Genomic DNA, 22,248 nt, shown 5'->3' with positions numbered 1-22,248 from the left:
GCGATCATTAAAGGTCGTTGGCTGTGCGGTAAATTCAGACCGAAAGTGACAAAAACTGAATCTGTAAGAAACTGTTCGGTTCAAAGAACTGAAATCAGATCTTTAAAGATGGCGCTCGAAAATGCAGAACGTGAATTCCCGACACTTATAGTGTGCGATTCTCATTTTTGCTTCAACTCTTACAACAATAAACTGCAGAGTTGGATCGAAAACGACTACAAAGATGACACAGGTGCCACAATAAAGCATAAACTGCTCTGGAACGAGGTAGCTCTTTTACACAAAGAACTACAAAAGACTCACGTGATTCACGCACAGAGTCTTCGACGTGATGGCGTTCACGTTGCAGGGAATTCATTGGCTAATACAGCCACAGCGGAAGCAACTAAACCGGCTTCCGTAGCCACAAAAAAGCGTACAGATAAATACATAGACTGGGAAACCATGCTGGCAGTAAAAACGACCGTAAAAGGCGACTGTGCAGCACTGCCCGTAAACTATCCACTCAATTATGCATACATAATCGATGCAAACTCCGTTCCTTTTGCTCGAATCCCTGGAGTGGGGGACAGAGTAATTCCAAACAGGAGCAGGAGGGGCTTCCTCTTACTGGAAGCACACATGGGGTTGGGTCTGAGACACCAAACAATCAAAGCCTCTCTGAAAGAATTACAATCAGAGTACTGGTGGCCAGGAATGAGTATAGATATTCAATGTTTTGCTCAAAATTGTGAAAACTGCAACCGAGATCGCAGAAATGAACAGGCCAGTGTAGTTTCAGGATCCATTCTAGACAGCATAAGGCGGTCTATCTGCGCAATCAAAGAAGAGAAGCGCGTCCCAGTGTACACCATTAAGACGAAAAGCACTTAAAAAATGAGGCCCCCAGCGCTCGGCTGACGCTAGAACGGTTATAAAAGATTTGCGAGTCAATATCGGCACATACGCAATTACCACGTTCCATTCTGACCAGGGTCCTGCTTTCAGCTCTCGAGCCTATAAGGAGGCCATGGCCAGCATGGGAATTGGGTTGCGGTATTCTTGTCCGTCATACCCTGGAAGGGAATAGTGTGGTAGAAAGAAAAAACCGTGACATAAAGCAATCTATAACAGCGAAGGTATTAGGTTCAGGCGCTGGGTGGGTCAAACATTTAATAAGTGTCCAGACTAGTCTTAACAATATGCCAAGAAATTCTCTAAAAGGTTTCAGCCCATACGAACTATTGTTCGGAATTAGAATGCGAGTTCAGGACCTCGATAGTCAGATGTCAGTGGTACAAGAAAAAACAACAGACTTTGACATCAAAGATCGTTTGGCTGTTTTACAGGAACTGAATGAAACAAGAAAATCCTTAAGCAACATAAAGTTAAAGCAACAGCCAAGTACCACTGACGAGGCACCACCCCAACAGCCCCAGCAAGGCCTGTCTGGATTCCAAAGATTGGGGATCTAGTCAGAGAAAAGATCGCGGTTAAGAAGGAATTTGGGCCTTCTTACAGAAAAGCAGTACCTGTCTTGGCAGTCACCGGAACAAGATCAGTTGTGCTACCGCCCCTTGCTGGTAAAAAGGAGAACAGAGTCGTGTCTATCGATCTGGTAAAACCACAAGCATGTGGCCTATAATCAACAGTAGGCCCAGTGGACTCCCGAGAAACAACAGAATACCCAAACTTGCAACAATCCAAGAGGTTCAAACTGAAAGACTAATCATATTCGATCAGCCTGCAGTGCACAATGAAGGACTATGCAATAATGCCATGGAACTCGTGCCTCTTGAGACACAGATTGAAACAGTTCGTCAAGAAACAACACCAGTCTACAATGATGTGGCATCAGAAAGTGCTACCGAGAGACAGATTGAAAGAACAATCCCATCAATTGACAGAACTGCCTCTGGTTATTTCATCAACTTCGACAACTTCTCTGAAGATCAAAACGACCCCGAAGTGATGCCAGAAACAAAAAAGTATTCTAAAGAAAATACTACAGGACTCCTTCAACAAATCAAAGAATTATATCTGGATTCACCGTTGATTGAGCATTGGATTATCTCAGGGGTATTCATACTACTACTATGCCTAATTTTAGTTTTAATTTTAGGGAAGTTTATTACAATTGAATGGACACAGCAAGTCAGAACATCAACCTAGTTCTGAAACCACACAGATCGTCCCACGTGAAGAAAAGAGAACTGTCAACAGTAAATGTCACAGCAATTCCAATACCTGGTGGGGTAGTATGGGAGAAAACAGACTATGAGATCTATGGTCCAGTCGAAATCCTGAAGTATCCTCATCAACTAAAGGTTTCCTTAAGTGACTTTGTGACACCTAGTACATTCTCTGATGATTGGGACTTTAACAGTATTAATGACATGATGTCTGATTTAGTAATGTCAGCTAGATTCACAGATCATGATTATTTACAAGGTTCATCTAGTTATGAGCAGTTATTCTGTTATACCCACTATGGGGATAATTACTTGCATAAATCTGCACAGCCTAGAAATGTTTTTATGTATAATCAATGGGAACATTGTTCTACACCACCTAAAAGCAGTTCTAAAGCATTTTATGAGAAATTCAAATACTTCTCAGGGTTTAACACCAGTGATGCAGAAACGTTTTATTACAAACTGTTAGATAAAACAGGAATGAAAACAATGCTGACAAATTCTAAATTGATATATTCAGAAGCATTTTATGACAAAATGATGACATTTGGTTTTGATTATTGGAAAAATAATATTGAAACGAAAACAATCTGGGGTACAAAAGATTGGCAGGTGCAAGGCATAGAAGCACTATTTAGAACCTTCATGATACCAGAACAAATGTTATTTTTAAATGACACAATACACCAAACATCTTGTCTTGGCCTAGATAAGATCAAAGACCTTAAAACACCGTCTATTCCGAAGCCAATACCAGAAAATGCAACGGCTGATATTGAGTTAGACGTGTCACAAATTTTACATTTCAACAGAACAAATGCTGATTGGAAAAAGTGGTTAATCTGGCCTACAGACACAAATAGCTGTCAAGATAGATTCCTGAATAAAACACAGGGGTTAAAAATGACCAGATAAGACTCGAGATATTCCCAGAGACAGCATCCAGGGATTATAACAACATACAGTGTAGGGAAACTCTGCCTTGAATGGCTAACCTCGTCCACACTGGCTGAAATTAAGCAACACTTGTCTTTACTAAAAGATGGTGCTGATTTGCACGATTTCATTCTTGGACCACGCAAACAGCGTCAAAAGCGTTTCATAGCGACCAGTATCTATGCTGCTTACAACGAGGCTTGGAAAGTAAAGCAAATTGAAACTGCTGAAAAAATACGAGAAATTGATCGTATTAATTTGGAGAAATCACTTTCTGTGGTAGACAATGGGTTAATGACTCTGTCTTCCAGAATATATTCGTTGGACAATATTGTATCCTCTGCCTTTGATGTGATAGACAGAGATTTGTTAATGTTACAACATGGCCAGTCTCAATTACGCTCTATTATAGAATTAGGCTGGACGCTGCAAAATCTTCGTTCAGGCTATGTGCCTTGGCGTTTAATCAACACAACGTCATTATTTTCCAGTTTTAACCTTACTGATAAACAGATCAGTTTGGCACAGAAAGGAGCAGACTATACAATCCTGAGCATCGAAAAACTCGAGAGATTACCATTGACAATGGCAGAGAGTCCTGTCATTGAATGGATAATACACGGAATTATCACAATTCCGATAACAACTTTCCGATTTAAAAAGTGCCTTGAGTACATACCTGCTGGCCAATATGAACAATTGGGTAAAGGATATGTAAAATCTGAATGGAAATTACCATACACTCATTCTTGCTATAGTGACAGCGACAAAAATGTATTTCTTAGTGGTGAGAACTGTAAACATTCACTAAGCGGTATACTTTTGTGTCAGGATATTAATTTACACGGAGCATGTGATGGAAATTCAAACAACCTTTCATGCCACCAGCTAGTCACACCTGCAACTCAGATAGAGCCCTTCTTTATGCAACTCGCGAACGGGAGTTACATTCTTAGAACGGATCACAGATGTTGTGGCCTCGTGCCAGGGAAAAGTTATCTAGTAGAAGTAACATCCATGGTCAAATGCTGTATGCAAGCATTGTTTCCGAGTGGGCCTGCAGACATAGTGACTCCCATCTGGCCTCGTCTGAATCTCTATTCTATACGAATTGATACATTAAGCAAAATGAAATCTGTACTTTTACAGACAACAGTGCCTATAACGTCATCTAAAGAGACGTATGATCTTCTAGTTGCAAGGACAGCTACTGAAGTTCATGACCTTTTATCAACAAATTGCCCCGTGCATTTCGTAGAAATGTTCAGCCAACTCCTTAACATGTCTAGTGCAACAAGCATCCCAGGCATATTTAAGACAGTCTTTACGGGACTACTAACACCCTTCCAGGCAATTTTGGGAATCTTTCCTAATTTTGTGCACTCCATTTTTGGCGGCATACCATTATTTTTGGGACTCGTCGCAGGGATTCTATTTTTGACCCTCCTGCTTCGTTATGGCAAGCCTCGGCTCAGACATAGCTCCCATGGGAATGGAAGAGACAATCCTAGCAATGCGCTACTGGGACAGGATAACTAAACGTCCTTGGATTGGCCAGGCTGAGAGATCTAAACATGACCTGGTTCCTTTCATTCAGACCGATATGGCAAAATTGCATTTTACCTGTGCTACGGTGTATGCTTTGCGGTGATGAATGCGTGTTGGACATCTGTCTTTCACTTCCATCAGCAGTACCAATGGACGTCGATACTTTGCTCAGTCCAATAACGGCTCACGCATTGTGTTGTCCCCAGCGGCTACCAATCCTGATGACGGCATTCGTGGAGACTCCTGTACTACAGCCAAGTGGTAACAGTGGAGCGAGTGACAAAAGCAACATCATCCAGGTACAACGTTCTGTGAGCATTGCTGGTCCCGACTATGATGACAGCAATCATTCTCACACCTGCCAAGTTACAGCGCTATCTAATTTGGTTGAACTATCACCTGAATTTGTAGACCAATTCTTTGAGAGCCTGTCTGATACGATGTTCTCACCCGTACAGAAACAATAACTTTTAGAAGCCTTTCCGACACACAGCGTTCCCATGAACTCTGAATTCGGCCTTCAGTTTTGATCAACAAAAACTGCCAAGAACTTTGGAAATCTATTTTTCCCCGTTCAAGCAATAATTCTTTGAATTGGACAATTTTTTCTAATATTGACCTTTTTTTTGGCACGAACAATTCTTTGCTTAACGTAAAAACTATTCTTAGAGAACAGAAGCTTCACACTTCTATTTCTAAACACATCTAGAGACATAACAACATTACACCAGCCTCTAGCACACATGTTATTACTATGCATTTTTATGTGATGATTTATCTCGCTTTTCTTCTGTCAGAGATACTTCATGTGTAATTCCTTTTGCATAATCGTTCATTGATTTCATATGCAATAATTTTTGAATGATTTCTATGCTTTAAAAAACGTACAGTACCTAAATTCATGTATTACAAGTACGCCTATTTCGAATGCATTTATGTATTTTGGGGTGGGCAATGTTACACATACATCTAATTGCTTTAGTTTTAGTAATTTTGATGGACATTAACCCGTGGAGTGGGTGTTGCGTGTTTATCTAGGTTCCTGATCGATACTGTGACCTTATGCCCCTATTCGGCTATAAATCCATTTATTCCCTATATTGGCATAACCGTTCAAGTGCGATTTTCTGAAAAGTCATCTCTGGCCTCACACGAACAGAGCCACATTCCAGCATAGTTCTCTCTGCCACTTCCTTTGCGACCAATTAGTGCAATGACAGAGCAGTAGTCACTATCTGATATTCTTAGATAACACCCCGAGTTCTTCAACAAGATAAAAACTCAGCAAACCTGGAAATCCCCGCTTGCTGTGTTTTGATTAGTAATGGAACTCTAATGAGCAACTGATAACTATCACTTCCTAGTGACATCTTTAATTGACGTCTTATGTCCAGCAAACTTGCGTCAAACCCGGCACCTGTCAGGTATAAATATTACCAACGTTGCCTTAAGCAATGCGAGCTACTGTTGCTGATGCCAGCTGCCTGCAAGACCCCGTGTTGGTAAATCTAGCACTCTGTCGCTGCAGCCTGCTGTCCCTGTGGTGGTGAAGCTGCTGATACCATTATCGCTGCTAAAGCGCGAACTATGGTGCAGTACGCTTAGGAGCTGAACAGCCGTCCTCTGCGAAGACATCCAGCAGATTCCAGCTGCCCGCGGACGCTGTCCCCCCTCCTTCCTCGACGCGCTGAAGAGACCCGCTGCCTTTCTCCTGCAGAGAAATCCAGCTCCGGCGTTTCCGGTCTACCCTCGCGGGTGACTGGGATATCGAGAGTGACTCCTGAAGGAGATACCAATCCTCCATCATTCTATTCAGAGGTATGGTGTTGACTAAACCCTTAGACGAGAATTCTTGGAAACAAACCTTGGCAAAACCAACTTAACTTAAAGCTACTTACTTACTCCCCTTCCACGTGTTAGGCTTAGGTCAGGCACACTGGGGTAGGCTTAGTTAGAAGCACCAGTTGAGTATGTTAGCCTAATGTATATATGACTGTATATATGTTTTATTACTTTTAAACCATTGTATGGCTAAGAAACCATATCAATGCTTTTACAGTTCTATTTCGCAATACTTATCTTACTGTACGTACTTTTTATAATAACAAGTCTTGCAATTGTGGCAATACATTTCTCTTGTACGAGAAGAAAGACTGTTCAATAAATGTTAACCCTTTATTGACAAACGCCCGTCTCTCTATTCTCTACATCTCGTGAAAGTAAACTGCACTAGACTGACTGAGTGAAATACATGTCTATTGTTTCACACGACCCTAGAGATTGACTCTTGATCTGAGGAGCAAAGTTGTCATGTTGCACGGTTGTTGGAAAGCTGAATCCCTTCTTGTCTGTGCCAAGGAAGCTGATCACTTCCTATGCAGAGAAGAAAGTTTCCAGTGACCTCTGAGCTAGTTGGTAACACAACCCAATTAAGTTTAGCATAGTCAGTGGAGGCCTGGAATATCCGCAGTTCCACGTCGATACTACTGTTTATGTTATTCCAATGCGCAGGGCCTAGTGGGAAACTAGGAACTACACTACAACTGTGAGTGATGTGGGGTAGCTGAAGAGTGCTTCGACTCATTTGCCTTCTTGTGGGACTTACCAGAGGGGGTCCTACTTTAAGATGATGATCGACACGAGCGACTCCAGGAGCAGTCATGTGACCTCCAACGAGAACAGGACCTAGAGCAGCACAGAGAGCCTTAAGGTTCATGGTCTGGCACTCAATGCAGGGTGAGGAGGTGTGGTCTTGCTCCAGACACACTAGACACACCAAGTGAGTGTCCGTTACCGACATTTGTCAATGACAGGTGCAGCAAGGCTTCAACCCAGTGGGTTTCTTCAGAACTTCTCCAAAAGATAGGAAGAAAGGCACATTAGACTTTGATAAACGTTGAAACATCCAGTCAAAAAATTACTGTAGGGAGCCTGCTGAAGGAACTGAGCTCCGCACGCTGGGGTGGCGCCTATATCGACACCGCCCATGTCACTTCCAACGTGAGGACGAAACACAGAGCCAAATGATGCCACGTCCCGGCACACAATGGGACTGTTAAAAAAATTCTAGATTCAGTGAAGACGCCTGCTGAATTTTCTTCTAAGATAAGGAATCTGCACCTATAAGTCTCTATCAGGTGCCTCTCTGCAACCGCCCAGCTGACCTGCTGCAACTGAATCTGCTAAAGGACCTGCCTGAGCCCTCCTGGTCTTTGCTGGAGAGAGTTCATGATCTCAAGAGGTGCCTCCAAGGTCCTAGGCCCTTGGTGTGCCATCAGTGGAGCTCCTCCTTGAAGGAGAGGAGAAATCCTCAGGTTTGGGGCTCTTCGTGATGGTGAACAGGTGCGTCTGTGACAAGATCATGGCGCCTGCACCAATGTGAAGCTCCAGTGAATCAGGCTACAGAGACCACCAGCAATGCAAGATCTGCACTTCACGCTACAGCAGCGACAGCCTGCCGTGACCGCCAATGAGAATTTCCAGCAATAACCGTCCACAACTCTGGACAGAATTTTCGCGCAACAGCGAAGACCACTCCGCCTGCTATACAGAATAAATTGATAAACATCCATGACCCTATTCCTGCTCCCTCCTCCACTGCAGACGGAGCTTTTTGCACAGGACTTTAGAAGGTTATTTTTTCAGCTAGACTAACCTGGTCCCTTGTGATTTCACTTGGAATTTTTGTTGTTTTGAGCCAAGCTACTAGAGGGTTAAGCACAAATTCATTTAGGGACTTTTTGTGGTCCACCCTGACAAGGATTGTGGCGGCTCCTCGAGTAAGGTATCACCCCTCTCAACCAAAACCTAATTTATCTAATTTATCACAGGCATTACATAGCGGTGCCTGCTTGCACAGTTCATCCCTTTGAGACATCATTGATTCTGGACCAGGCAAAGAAATAAAGCACACTCTTTCCCTAGGCTGACATAAGATTTATCGAAGAAAGGTTGGTTAGACCCAATGTACTGAACTGGAAATGAGGGCACACGGGTTACCTGAGTATTAGTGCCATTACAGAGCCAGGTATCTCCCCACAGAATATTCGATGTTGCTGTTATGGCTAGAAGTGTGAAACAGCAGAAGTCTAGCACTATGCATGTGCTGTCAGTGCCGCCAGTGATAAACCAGAGGTTTTCTCTGGAAAATGCAGAGGCCAACTTTTAGGTGATTTTTCTAGTCATTTCAACATTCTTCTAATCCTTCTGCCAGCCACTATTTTCGAACAGGCACCCATGATGATGTGGTGGTCGGTTGTTTTATCTAGTAGAAGAACTACTTTTATTACATAGTTTGTCCTAACATGGCCCACTAGGCACCTGATCCTCAATTATTTAACCGCAATGTTGCCAGGACATCACCTCTATCGGATACATCTTTCACCACTAATTCAACCCTAACACATCACCATACAACCTTGACTCATCAGATTCAGCAGAACTCTGGCTGGAACATGCTTCCTTCATTGTTGCACTCTTTTCCAGCAAACCTAGCACTAAATATTCAGTAGTATGAGCCCAACATTGCCCCTCCTCCAAGACCTGACCAAAACCCCAAAAATTAGAGATTAGAGACTGAAACATATAAGAATTATCATGTCTACCTTTTATACCAATTGTGATCTTCAGTTTGTAGAAATACAAGTTTTTTTGTTTGATACAATCAGAAATTTCTACATTCCAATATTGTATACAAATCACCAATTGCTGTGGTTCTGTTGTATTGTTCCAACACATCCAGCCTGTACATACCTTTGAATTCCACGTCTGCTGTGCTTGCTTTAAGAACATAGTCCAAAGGCTGCAACAGGACACTCAGGGACTGCATATGAATTACCTTTGGACTTGGGAATAAAAACAATAAGGTAACTGCAATTTCTTTTTGTTATTCACCCTAAATGATCAACTGATTAGTATAATTTATAATGATATCATGGTATTTTGTGATATAAAACATTCACAAATCATAGAAAGTTCACAATCCTGGACTATTCAGTACAAAAGCAGGTTAAGTTTCAAATTAAGTTTATCTTAAAAATACCTCACATTCACATTGCTGAAGCCAAAGAACCAAGTTCATATCCACATCTCTGAAGCCAGGGAAGCTAGTTGCTGGTAAGGACCCATATGTTGCCCAGCTTTTTTTTAAATAGGATTGAAATCTGAAATCATGCTCAACACTGTCTCCAGAAATTACTGCCTGAACGTCATCACTTAAAAACACACCGCTAAATGGAGGGGCCTTGGTAATAATATAAGTGAACAGGATCAAGCGGCCATTTCAGGATTCCTACTTCCAGTGATGAACTTGAAGAGGACTGTACTAGCCGTAAGGTGCGCTTGTGATCTTTCCTATAATCATCCATGAAACTGAAAACACCATATATTACAAATGATAAAAAGCATACTATACTGCCCATCTTTCCAACCACCCATATAATCATTCCGCTTGTAACAGTCTGTGATATGAGGCCTTTTCTCTGGGGCTTAAGGAAGTCGGTTGTTAATCAGCAGTATCACTGGTAGGTACTGGTGTGGAGAGGGGTTGTGCAGCGGCCAGGGCAGCTGACTTCGGAGCACAGGGTTCACGGTTCAATCCCCGGCGGCAGCTCAGCTCAGCACCATGTGACTCTGGGCAATAGCTCACTTAATTTCCACGACGGCCCCCAGCGCCTTGAGACCCATAAGGGTGAGTAGTTTGCGCTTTACAAATATGGATTTACATTTTTACATTACTGTCATTTACCACAGGTATTCTTGGGTCTTGGTCTAAAAACAAGTTACCCCCTTAAACTCACTTGACTCTACAGGGCTAATGAGGTCAAGTAGTCCAGGATGCCTCAAGGAGACAGTATATTAAGACACAGTATTAGTCTTTATTTGCTAAAATAACAACCAAACATAAAACAAACCAATAGGCACTAGCACCTTCTGGGGCACAGATACAACAGCAAAGAGCAATTGCACCACAGAGTGATACAATTGGGCCTATCAAACTGTGGCAGCTGGTCATGATATATAAAGACTTTTTCGTTGTGCCTCAGCTGGCCTACATGCAAGGTGGAAGAGTCAGTGAGTGTGTGCCCATGCACCCCAAGAATCTGTTAACAACTCTTTTAAGTGAACTGCCTTAAATATTTTAGATGAACTGGAAGTACATCAACAACAGAATGATGGTTTGAGAGTTCCAAAGAACTGGTCTAGAATCAAAGTTCAATCGTTCAGTTAAATGCACTACTATGCTCTGGTACTGGTAAGACCAACAGAAAGTTTGAACTTTCATGTCATAGCCCAGGAGCCTAATCAAAATTAATACAGACCACGCTAATTGTTTTTTTTTTTACACATTATTTAAGTTTCATATGTTGTAACATAGAAATCACTGTACCGGACAATAGTGGACATAGCCTGACCATGCACACCCTTTCCGGATAAACAAATCAAGGGCCATAAAATCAGGAAGTCCAGAAAAGTATAGAGGGCATCTTTTTCCTTCAGAGGCAACATCGCGCTTGTAACCAGAGTGTACATTTGAACATGCCGCTTCCATTTTTGTTTTCTTCCTTCTCTCCTTAAATATCTTTTCCATATTTCACTCTTTTGCTTCATAGGCAAAATAAAGCAACACTTTTTAACTTGACGCACCTAGTCAAATGATTTATGTCTGCGCTAATGCAGGCCATGACCAGCCGCTGTTCCTCCATTAATACGGAGGTGTGTCGCCTCTCCCACCCACTGCTGCAAGCACAGCAAACGTGAAAAATAAATTGGTAATACAATGATTCTGTTACCACTTTATTTTTTACTGCTCCCAAACGTGCTGAAGTTTATGAAGCACAGTGTGACAATATCCCTACTGCCTCCAGTTGTTCCGCTATTTGAAATGAGCGCTCTGTCGTATCATTCCTATGTAATCCTGCTACTTCTGAATGAACTCCCTCATGTTTCATTCAATATGCAGTGTAGTCTTTTTCAAATACAGTGGGACAGTATTACTATACTGTACATCTTATTTTTGTCAGTATAGTTCTCCCAAAGAAGAGAATACTCCAAGCCAGTGAGCCATTCGCCCGTAAGAAAGCTGCTCCCTATGCATCACCAAGCCACTCTTCTACCAGTAACTTCCCAAACGCCTCAGCAGCAGTTGCTCTAGCAGCCAGGGACCAGGAAAATTCAGAAATGGTCTAATGTAGAAGAACCTAAGCAGGCCGCTCACTTTAAAGAGGGTAGCTCTCAGGATGCCTGCCATCTGCGCAGGAGACCAATGAGAATTGACTAACTCATCCAAAGTTTCCTGGGGATAAATGAAACTCTAGAGGCCAGTAATTTACCTGAAGTAGTAAGAATTAAGTAAATTCTCTTAAGACCATCCCAGAATCTACAACACTCATTCGCCTCCTACTAGAACAGAAGAATCGAGTTTTGTTAGGTAACATCATATCAGCTACTTACTACAATTCAGCAGATTTAGATAGTCTGATTGACAAGACCACATGACCCTAGACTCCCACAATAATATATAAATTAGATCCCAGGTCCACAATTGACAAAAAGTTAACATGTTCAAGCTTTAAAGTGCTATCGTACATTTATCACCTATAGTGTTTTTAAAGTTGGGCTCATGCAGTTGAAAACCACTTACTGCAATAACATATTTACCAGCTAGGTAGCCTCAGCACTCCCAGAGCCAACGGAGCGGTTTGCAGGGGGCTTAAAGTCTGCATGGCATTCGTCAATAAAGTCCAAAGTGGGCTTGCAGTACTACTGAAGACAGGAGATCTGTGGAGAAAAGCACACCGAATAGCTTGAGAATGTACATTTTCAACAATTAACTAAGGACATGGTTCATTAATAAATGAATGCATCATGTGCAGCCTTAAGAATATTTGTCACTGAAGCACTCAAAGTTACCATATAGATATACAGGAACAAATTAACATTAAGCCACAGTGACGCTTAGAGCTTTTTTGGGCTTAAACACAAATAACAGGCAAGTAAGAGATGGGAGCACTTGGACAGCATCACTACCTGTGGGGCCTCACAAGGGCTTCTGTTGTTTCACCCATGGAGACAACGTTTTAATAGCAATAGCCGAGGTAGTTATGCTGGCCTTCTGTCTCCTTATTACAGAAGGAACTAAAAGCAACAAACAGATTGACATGGCTAAATGATAGACCTTTACCATGAAACAATTACTCTTTCTCTGCCAAATCTGCGTTCCCCTACAGTAAAGACATCTTTGATCTATACTACTATAATAAAGGAAGAACTTTGCACCTTTGAGGCGGGTAAACTTGGGAACCACAGCGCCAATCCAAACACCCGATACATCATTGTAATCGTCAGGGTGTGCAGATGGACATACGCTATATAAATAAAAAAAAAATACGTTATTTAAAAAATTGACGATAGTAAAAATGTAGTCCCATAGCAAGTAGCGCCGGCCGCGACCTGCGTGGTGACATCAGGAGCGCGGGGAGGAGCAGCGTGCAGGAGCGGAAGAGGAGCGGCGGACATGGCGTTGGGGAGGGGCAGTGACGAACGGCGGAATGGCGGTGAGGACCGGCGGACAGGCGGGAGGAGCGGTAAGCGGCGAGGAGCGGCAGAGTGGTGAAATGAGGAGTGCGGGGGAGGAGCGGCGGCTGAGGTAAGGCTCCGGGCAGGCGGGGGATGGGGCGGGCAGGGGCCCGAGCAGCTCGACAATGTCAGGCCGGGCTGCTGCACAATGTCGGAGCAGGCGGGGGTCCAGGAAGCCTGATTGCTCCCGGACAAGGTCGGGACGAGCTGCTAGTTAACTTATAAAATGCCACAGGACTGAACAAACTAAAAATAAACTCACAATGTCTACTTTAGATTAAAGGGCAGGAGTGACAAACGGAAAAAGCATATTTCTTCACATCGCTGGAACCAAACGAGTGTTCAATCAAACTACATAAGGAGGGGACATTAATTACCATGTGGTCCATGCCTGTGTTAAATCAACAAGAATGTAGCAAAAGAGGATATTCAAACAATCCTAAAACATTTCTGTATTTAGATTCAGAAATCTGATCCGCCTCAGAAAAACTGGGCTTAACAGCACCACAAGATTGCCAGGACAATGATACTTGTGAACGCCAGAGATCCTCCATAAAAGAGATAGTACAAATAATAAATATTCATTTGATTTCAGATTTACTCATTTTCTTAGTGCTCTCAGGAAGTTTAAGTCTTGTTCATGACTTATCATTGCATCCCTCAGTGGGTATGAGTACATCCTGGAAAATGACAATAACTAGAGCCTTGTAGATGTTACCTCTCACTAAAGTATTTCAGTATGAAGGATATATTTTACTCCATTAAAATACGTCACTTGAGGGTAGTCCAAATTGGCCATAGGAGAATGGAGTGGCGCTCGAATACAGTATTGCAGTTTACTATTTACCCACCGGTGGTCCTACTTAAAGACTTAACATGACGTTCTTCTACTTGAGAATCAACAGAAGCCATCTACAGGCGTTGAATCTCCACATTGGGCGAAGAGCGTGATTGAGGAAGCCCCACTCAGAAGGAGGGCAGCGTGATCGGAGATGCCCCTTGGTAAAATCCGGATGCATTACACCTACAGCAAGTCACATGCCGGCAGCCAGAATAGATCAATTCTTGATTCAATTGTATGGGCTGCAGACAGGTGTGTATAGGACTGCTGCGTGGGGTTCCATGAATGCCAGGTATCACAGAGGCGATTCAGAAAAGGGGGTGGTGATGAACAGAGTGTCTGAATTAAGCAGACCACTCTTACCCAGTCCAAAGATCAGGGCTTGATCCATCACCGTTATTTATCTCACTGCACCATCCCAGTTCAGAACCTGGCTATATGCAAATCAGTCTGTCCCTGGCCCAGTGCATCATGGGAACAGGGCAGACTAAACTACCAAGCCAATTCTTCACCAGAAAGGAGACAAGCTACCGGGGACCGGTTTCTGGCATTTCAGCCGTCGTCGGCCCGGCTTGCTTGAATCCTGATGGTGCAGTGAGAAAGGGACCACCCCCTTTTCTGAATCGTTTTGTCCTCCATAAGCGTGGAAGGGTATACTCAGATGTGAGTCCCTTGCTCACTGCACCATCAGGATTCAAGCAAGCCGGGCCGAAGACGGCTGAAATGCCAGAAACCGGTCCCCGGAAGCTTGTTTCCTTCCCAGTATAAGAATTGGCTTGGTAGTTTGGTCTGCCCTGTTCCCATGATGCACTGGGCCAGGGACAGACTGATTGACATTATTGATTGATATTATCTTCCACACCACTCGCAGAGCCCAATGGAGAAACACGTTCCGCACCTTACTCACCGTCTCCACCTCCAGGAATTTCGCGCATGGCCAAAAACTCACCATCACTCCATCCCAACTCTTCCCGGGCAGAACAACCATCACTATTTACAATAACGGGATTATCCTAATTCAATCCACAGACAAGAACCTGGAACTACTAGACAACCTGTTCCCCACGTTCAAACAATACCTCGCCAGTCATCAGCCCCCCACTCTTAGCACCCGCAGGCACATCACCCCTGAATCCAGAGCCCCCAATCACAACCTTCCTAACCTAGCTCAACCCCAAAACGGCACGCACCTTCCCTCCACCCCCGGCACTCTAGACACTCACCCACCTAATGTAGCTACCTCTCACTCCACACGTACAGACATAGATCCCTCACCCACACATTCTAACGGCACACCCTCCCCCCCCTATAACCTCACCTGGCCAGCCTCTCATACCTCACCCATTCCTGTCACCCCTGACACCACAGCCTCAAACCACATTCATTCTAACCTAGCCCAGCCCCAAAACGACTTGCACCTCTCCTTTACGCCTGACACCCAAGTCACTCATTCACCTACCGTAACTACCTCACTCCCGGCGAGCACAGACACAGTTCAATCCCCCGCATACACCAACTTCCCCACCCCTTCCCCTCACACACCAGCCCTCATCCCCTTCCCCACCCTGGACACCACAGCTCCCACCCAAAACGACATGCACCACCCATTTACTCACGGTACCTTTGTCACTCACCCACCTACCGTAGCTACCTCACATCCCTCAAGCACAGACATAGATCTCGCCCCCGCTTACAACAACTACCCCACCCCTTCCCCCCACACACCAGCCCCCATCCTCGTTCCTCTCATCCTCATTCCTCACACCCCTGATACCACAGCTCCCACCCGCAACCAGTCTAACCTCGATCAACATCGAACTGACATACACAAATGCTATCCCCACCCTTTATCCCCCCCCATTCTCAGCCCCCACCCCCACCCATTAACCAATCACACAGAACACACCACCTCCATCAACTCTACTCCGCCCTTTCAAAAAAGTACCATCTACAATCCCACTACGCCCCCCAGTCTCACCCCCCACTACCCAACCTCCACCCCCCCCACTACTAATAAATGCCCATCCTCCACCCTACACTCCACGCCTACCACCAATACTCTCATCCACACTACCAACCTTTCCCCTTTGTCACCCACGACCGAGCCTTCCATCCCCACCTCCAACACATTTCCCACAGGGGATCACATTACGGCCTCTCTCCTCCAGCTCAAAGAAGACATGGACATCATCAAACAACAACTACTCTGTCTATCACGCTCCAGTCACCCCTCACCCAACACCCTCCACCAGATCAAACAGGACGTCCACATCATCAAACAAATACTCAGCACACATCCCAGACACCACGCACGCGCCTCCTCCATCATCTCCGCTCCCAACTGGTCGTCCATCCGGGCGGCGAACTCTCGCACTCGACCACCACTGCACTGGACCTCAATCCCTGTTCACAATCGTGAAAACCGCCCCCATCGCTCCTGCAACCCTCTCTCGGACCTAGACACACTCACCCTCCTCCGCTCCTATGACCCAACCCCCCCATAGCAACACACCCGACACTCTCACTGCCATTCCCACGATTCAATCTAATCCCCTTAGACCCCCCACGTTGAACAACAGAATCGCTATCCATAGTAACCTGAGTAAAGTCCCCCTCGCTCTAGAACACCCTTCCACCCTCGACACACCCCGTCTCAAATGCACTCTCCTCAACTGCAGATCAGCCGTTAGACACTCCGCCGCTATCGCCGATCTCATCCTAAAATGGGATCTTGACTTAATCATCATGACTGAAACATGGTTAACAGAATCTTCTACACCTATAATGGACATTCTGGTCCCCCCCAACTACCACATCACTAGACTTGACAGGTCTGGCAATAAAAAAGGTGGCGGAATCGCATGTATATACAGGAGCAACCTCTCTGTCTTGAAAGTAACTTCCCCTTCCCTACCCTCCCCAACTTCCTGTGAATATATCTGCCTCGATATTCACAGTGAGGACAAACCGATCTGCACTCTGCATGGCATTTACCACCCACCCGGTGACAACCTTACCTTCTCCCAACAAATCATGGACATGATCTCAGCAAACTCCGGGCGACAACTCACACAAATATACCTTGGTGACTTCAACCTCCACTGGAACGATCATAATGATGCGGTGGTAAAAGGTCTGAAGAACTTCCTTAACGCCCTTGACCTCACTCAAATTTGCAACGTTCCAACACACAAGAAAGGCTCTATCCTCGACCTCATCATCTCCAAAGAGGCCACTATCAAACTCGAATCAATCCATCCCTGTGATTGGTCGGACCATCATACCATCACATTCTTCATCAATGAAAAAGTTAAATTTAATCCCGTTCAACCCGCCAGGCCCAAAGTCTGGAAAAGAGACATGAAAAAACTAATCTCAAACTCTCTGCCCCCCAAAAGCTGCAACTTACTACTTCCTCCTGCTGGCGTTAAAGATGTCCAATCCTTGACTGATCACTATCTTAACACTATGACCTCAATAATTAATGAAGTCGCACCCCTGCAACTAAAAAAAGCCACCACAAAAATGTCCAATCCCTGGTACGACGGGAGTCTCAATGACGATAGACGCGCCATGCGAATGGCAGAGCGCACCTGGAGATCAGCTCCCTCCGCTTTGAACCTAAAACACCTGAAGAAAAGGAGAAACGCCTACTTCAGGAAAATAAAACGATCAAAATCAGACTTCTTCAGCCGTCAGCTTGACCAAGCCAAAAATCGTCCGAGAAAGCTGTTTGAGCTTATCCGAACACAATCCAAAGAACAACCCCAACATCTCAACACTGTGTGCGAAGCTCCCTCCTGTGAGGACTTCGCCTCCTTCTTTATCCAAAAAACTGACAACATAAAGAATGACCTCCTCATAGACGCAAGCCTCTATCCCAAACCCCACCGCATAGCACCCACGACACCAAAAAACAATGCCACCTGGTCAACCTTTCTCACCTACACGGAGGAAGAAATTGGCAAACTGCTCAGCACTCTGAAACCATCCAATCACCTCACGGACCCCCTTCCTGCCAACGCTGTCAAAGTCCTTACCCCGTCGCTCCTTCCACTCTGGACCAAAATCATTAACAGCTCACTTCAACAAGGGATCATTCCCGACTCCCTCAAAGTTGGTCAAGTCACACCTTTGCTAAAGAAACCTACAGCTGACCCCTCTGACCTAAACAACTACCGTCCCATTACCAACATTCCGACTCTTGCCAAACTACTGGAAAAATGCGCACAAACACAATTAACTAAACACATTACTCAGTTTGATCTCCTCAACTCTCACCAATCAGGCTTCCGAGCAAATCACAGTACTGAAACTGCAATGACTCACATAATCGATGACGCCCTCCAAATCCTAGATCATAACGATACTTGCCTCCTCATCCTCCTTGATCTCTCCTCTGCATTCGACACTGTCAAACATGAGAGCTTAATCGATCTACTAAACACGAGAATGGGCCTATCTGGAACTGTGCTCAAATGGTTCACGTCCTTTTTGCATAACAGGTCGCAGAAATTCAAGAGCAACAACTTGATGTCTGCACCAAGACCTGTATCGCTAGGCGTACCACAAGGATCCTCCCTATCCCCAACCTTGTTCAACCTAGTTATGGAACCTCTCACCACCTTGTTGCAAGAATCCAATGTACACTTCCACATGTATGCTGACGACACTCAAATCTATCTCAAACTACAATCACCCAAAGACATCACGCTCTTGAACTCAACGATCAGAAGCACCCAATCGTGGTTGGCCGCCAATCATCTGAAACTCAATGCCCTTAAAACAGAGTTCCTTCTGATCTCACCACCCGCGAAGAGCGCTACCGCACAAATGTGGCTTAAAGACCTAACGGCACTCAATGTCCAACCCACCATCGTGGACTCAGCGAAATCTTTGGGCATAACACTTGACACCAATCTCAGCATGCAGGAACACATCAACAAAGCAACTAAGGGAGCGAACTACCAAATCAACACCCTTAGGAAACTTAAACCTTTCCTTCCAACCAAGGACTTCCAAACTGCGGTACAATCGCTAGTCATACCTCGAATAGAATACGGCAGCACCGCCCTCTGCGGTCTCCCCCGAGCCACTACGGCACCCATCAGAGCCTCTCTAAACGCCGCAGCGAGACTTATCACTGGATCAAAAAAACACTCACACATTTCCCCTGACTTCAAATCCCTGAATTGGCTGCCGTTTGAAGCCAGAATACACCTGAAAATCGCTTGTCTGACGCACAAGGCTGTCCACCTGAGCTCACCTACATACCTTGCTCAGAAGCTGACGATTTCAGGAGGTTCCAGAAACACTAGAGGTACAAATAATCTTTTGCTAAAGCCTAAAAGATTCCGCAAGGAAAAAACCTATAAACGCTCCTTCTCAGGAATGGCTCCCAGGATTTGGAACTCGCTCCCCCCTGAAACCAGGCTCATCACCTCTACTATACTTTTCAAGAAAGAAGTAAAAGCGATCCTCATGGCTAAATACACTTGAACCACTACTGGAGATAAACTACAAAGACTTGATACTCATCTGTACTACTTGTCGAACACTCTGTATTGTTATTTCGTTTCTGAAATTACCTATTGATGGTTTTATGTTATCACCTCAATGTACCTTTAACATGACTGATGTATCTGCGTATACATGCTCCCCCTTCTGTAAAGCGCTCTGATATCTGCGAAGATCTTGTTCGCGCTATATAAAACTTTCAAAATAAATAAATAAATAAATAAATTTGCATGTAGCCAGGTTCTGAGCTGGGATGGTGCAGTGAGCTAAAAAACGGTGATGGATCAAGCCCTGATCTTTGGACTGGGTAGGAGTGTTCTGCTTAATTCAGATACTCTGTCCATCACCACCCCCTTTTCTGAATAGGTATCACAGAGGACCATTAAATATGCCCAAGCATTGAGTTTTGCACAAGGGTCAGCCTGCTCAGTCGCAGAACATCTAATGTGCCAGGACCGCGTTAAAATCCCTGCCGATTATGGTCATCCCTGGAGGGAGGGCTGTCACTAAGGACCGGAGTGTGTTCAATGTGGATGCAGAACAGGAAACAAAGTTTTAGTGGGCAGCCTCTAAGCATAACCCAAAGCCAAGATATCGCCCCTGGGGGTCTGCATATATAGTGGATACCCCCAGTGGGAAGGTTTTGTGTAAAAGAATCACCACCCCTCTCGAGCATCTAGAGTAGTCCACATGATCCACACAATCGAACCCAAATCGACCTAGAAAGGGACATTAAGCACCCAGGAATTGCGTCTCCTGAAAGAAGACCGCCTACGGTCAATAGCTCTTAATATATATCAAAACCCCTGACCTTTTAATGTAGTCCAAGAGCCGTTTACGTTCCAGGAGACAACTCTAACCTTGCGGATAGGAGTTACAAACATGCATTACGTAAATATATTTTGTTTTTATATATGATTTTTAGATAGTGCACAAGCACCCAACCACCCACGCATTATTAAGGCACCTTCCAAGGAACTGAAGCATTGCACTGAACAGTATAAATAGGCACTTAAAAATATTGAGTCTAACCAAGATGAAAAGAAGAACAACAACACAGGTGATTTTACTAAATAATGGCATTTTGCTGCCGTTGCCATTGGCTGAGCACCATTCCTTGAAACATCCAGTGAGTGCCCTTACCTTGCCATACTTAGAAGAAGATCGACCAATGCAGATTCAGCATAGACCGGCTTTTCCTCTAGAAGAATCCTTACAGGCTCTGCGATTAGTGACCAAAACAGTTCAGTGCACACTTCGTGGCAGCTTCGAAACACTGCAGTCAAGGATTTCAAGGACTGTGTAACCAGAGCTGGAGACTTGGAACTAAGCGATTTCTCTAGATATGAAATAATACGTTCAGCGCATTCTGGCCAATCACAGGGCTCCATTGCTAAGGGCTGCTGCATGTTTAATTTGACTGATGAGATAAAAACGTGAACAAGAAGCTGATTGGCAGCAGACGCCACAAACAAGCTGGGATCTCCTTGCAAAGTAAAGATTTTCTCCATGGCTCCTGGAAAGTAAAATAGTTCACTTAATACACGTTCCATTTAAAGATCATTGTTAAGCAAAGCTAATTTACAAGTGAAAGATTTCAATTTTACAATGCATTGCTCATATTCTTACCGCCAGTTAGAAAGATCAGAAGTCTGCAAAGGTCCCTTCACCAATACTTTATGATCATTAGGAGCCTAAAGATTGATGAGCTTTTGTATTTGCCTCCACATCATAATTAAAAAATCATGTATCACATGAAATCCCATATCAGTATTTCATGGCAATGGTGAAAGAGTCAATTCTTCAGTATATGACCTGATCAGTGACAGAGCATTATCTATAATCGATGTATGATGGAACCATGCATGCCTTTACAATGCGTCCATTACAACGCATATGCCTTTACCATACAAACTTTTACTGTGCATGCCTTTTCAACACAAATGTAGGTATTTTAGAGGCAAATATAAAGATATATATACAGAAGATATATGATATGGGGTCGGTAAGGTTATATATATCCTTACTGATCCCAACTCCTAAACCCTAACCACCCTAAACCCTAAAAATACCCTTGCCACACAAATACCCCTAGCCACCCAAAAAATACCCTATGAGCAAGTACCTTTACTGCCCTCACAGATCATAAACAGAAGTAATTATAAACTGAATGCATAATCTCCAGAGAACTTCAAGATCTAGAACTAGAACTAATGGCCTTTTCGGGATGGAGGACCATTCAGACGTCAAAGACTTTCTTGAGGACATTCACTGGGTGACATGGACCTTTTTAGGGATGAGTTGTTGATGTACTGGGTGTCTCCCAACATTGAGATGCCAAATGGACTTGGGCGGAAGCAATCGCCTCCATAGCACCTTTGCTGCACTGGCCCATATCTCTGGTGTAGGCAGAACCTGGCTACAGGAAACCTACCCAGCCATTGTTTGGTGTCCATCCCAGCAACAGCTATTAACATTTCTTAATCATTTTCTTCCTACTTATCAAGAAATCAACCTTTTTTCACAAAGTAAAAATGTGCAAAGACAGGAGAAACAGTAGTGGAACAAATTAAATTCCTCCTTTGCCCTGTTTTAGGTACATGTTTGACAATAGAAGAGATTTTCCACCAGTATATCATGAAGGAAAAACGGAGC

General features: G+C 44.2%; 1 protein-coding gene across 1 annotated transcript in view; it reads right to left on the bottom strand.

Annotated features, from left to right (window-relative positions):
• The window catches only part of BRAT1 (BRCA1 associated ATM activator 1), a 191,940-nt gene that overhangs the window by 82,637 nt on the left and 87,055 nt on the right, over window positions 1-22,248 (bottom strand). Inside the window, exons 5-7 of the mRNA XM_086940635.1 lie at window positions 20,737-21,109; window positions 12,318-12,437; window positions 9,411-9,502 (exon numbers count right to left, since the gene is read on the bottom strand). Of these exons, the coding sequence (XP_086796761.1) occupies window positions 9,411-9,502; window positions 12,318-12,437; window positions 20,737-21,109 (585 nt within the window). The remainder of the gene's footprint in view (window positions 1-9,410; window positions 9,503-12,317; window positions 12,438-20,736; window positions 21,110-22,248) is intronic.

The sequence above is a fragment of the Lissotriton vulgaris genome, chromosome 10 (assembly GCF_964263255.1).
Source record: "Lissotriton vulgaris chromosome 10, aLisVul1.2, whole genome shotgun sequence".
In the NCBI taxonomy this organism is placed as follows: domain Eukaryota; kingdom Metazoa; phylum Chordata; class Amphibia; order Caudata; family Salamandridae; genus Lissotriton; species Lissotriton vulgaris.
Note: the sequence above shows the minus strand (reverse complement) of the source record. Positions and strands in the feature narration are given on the sequence as shown.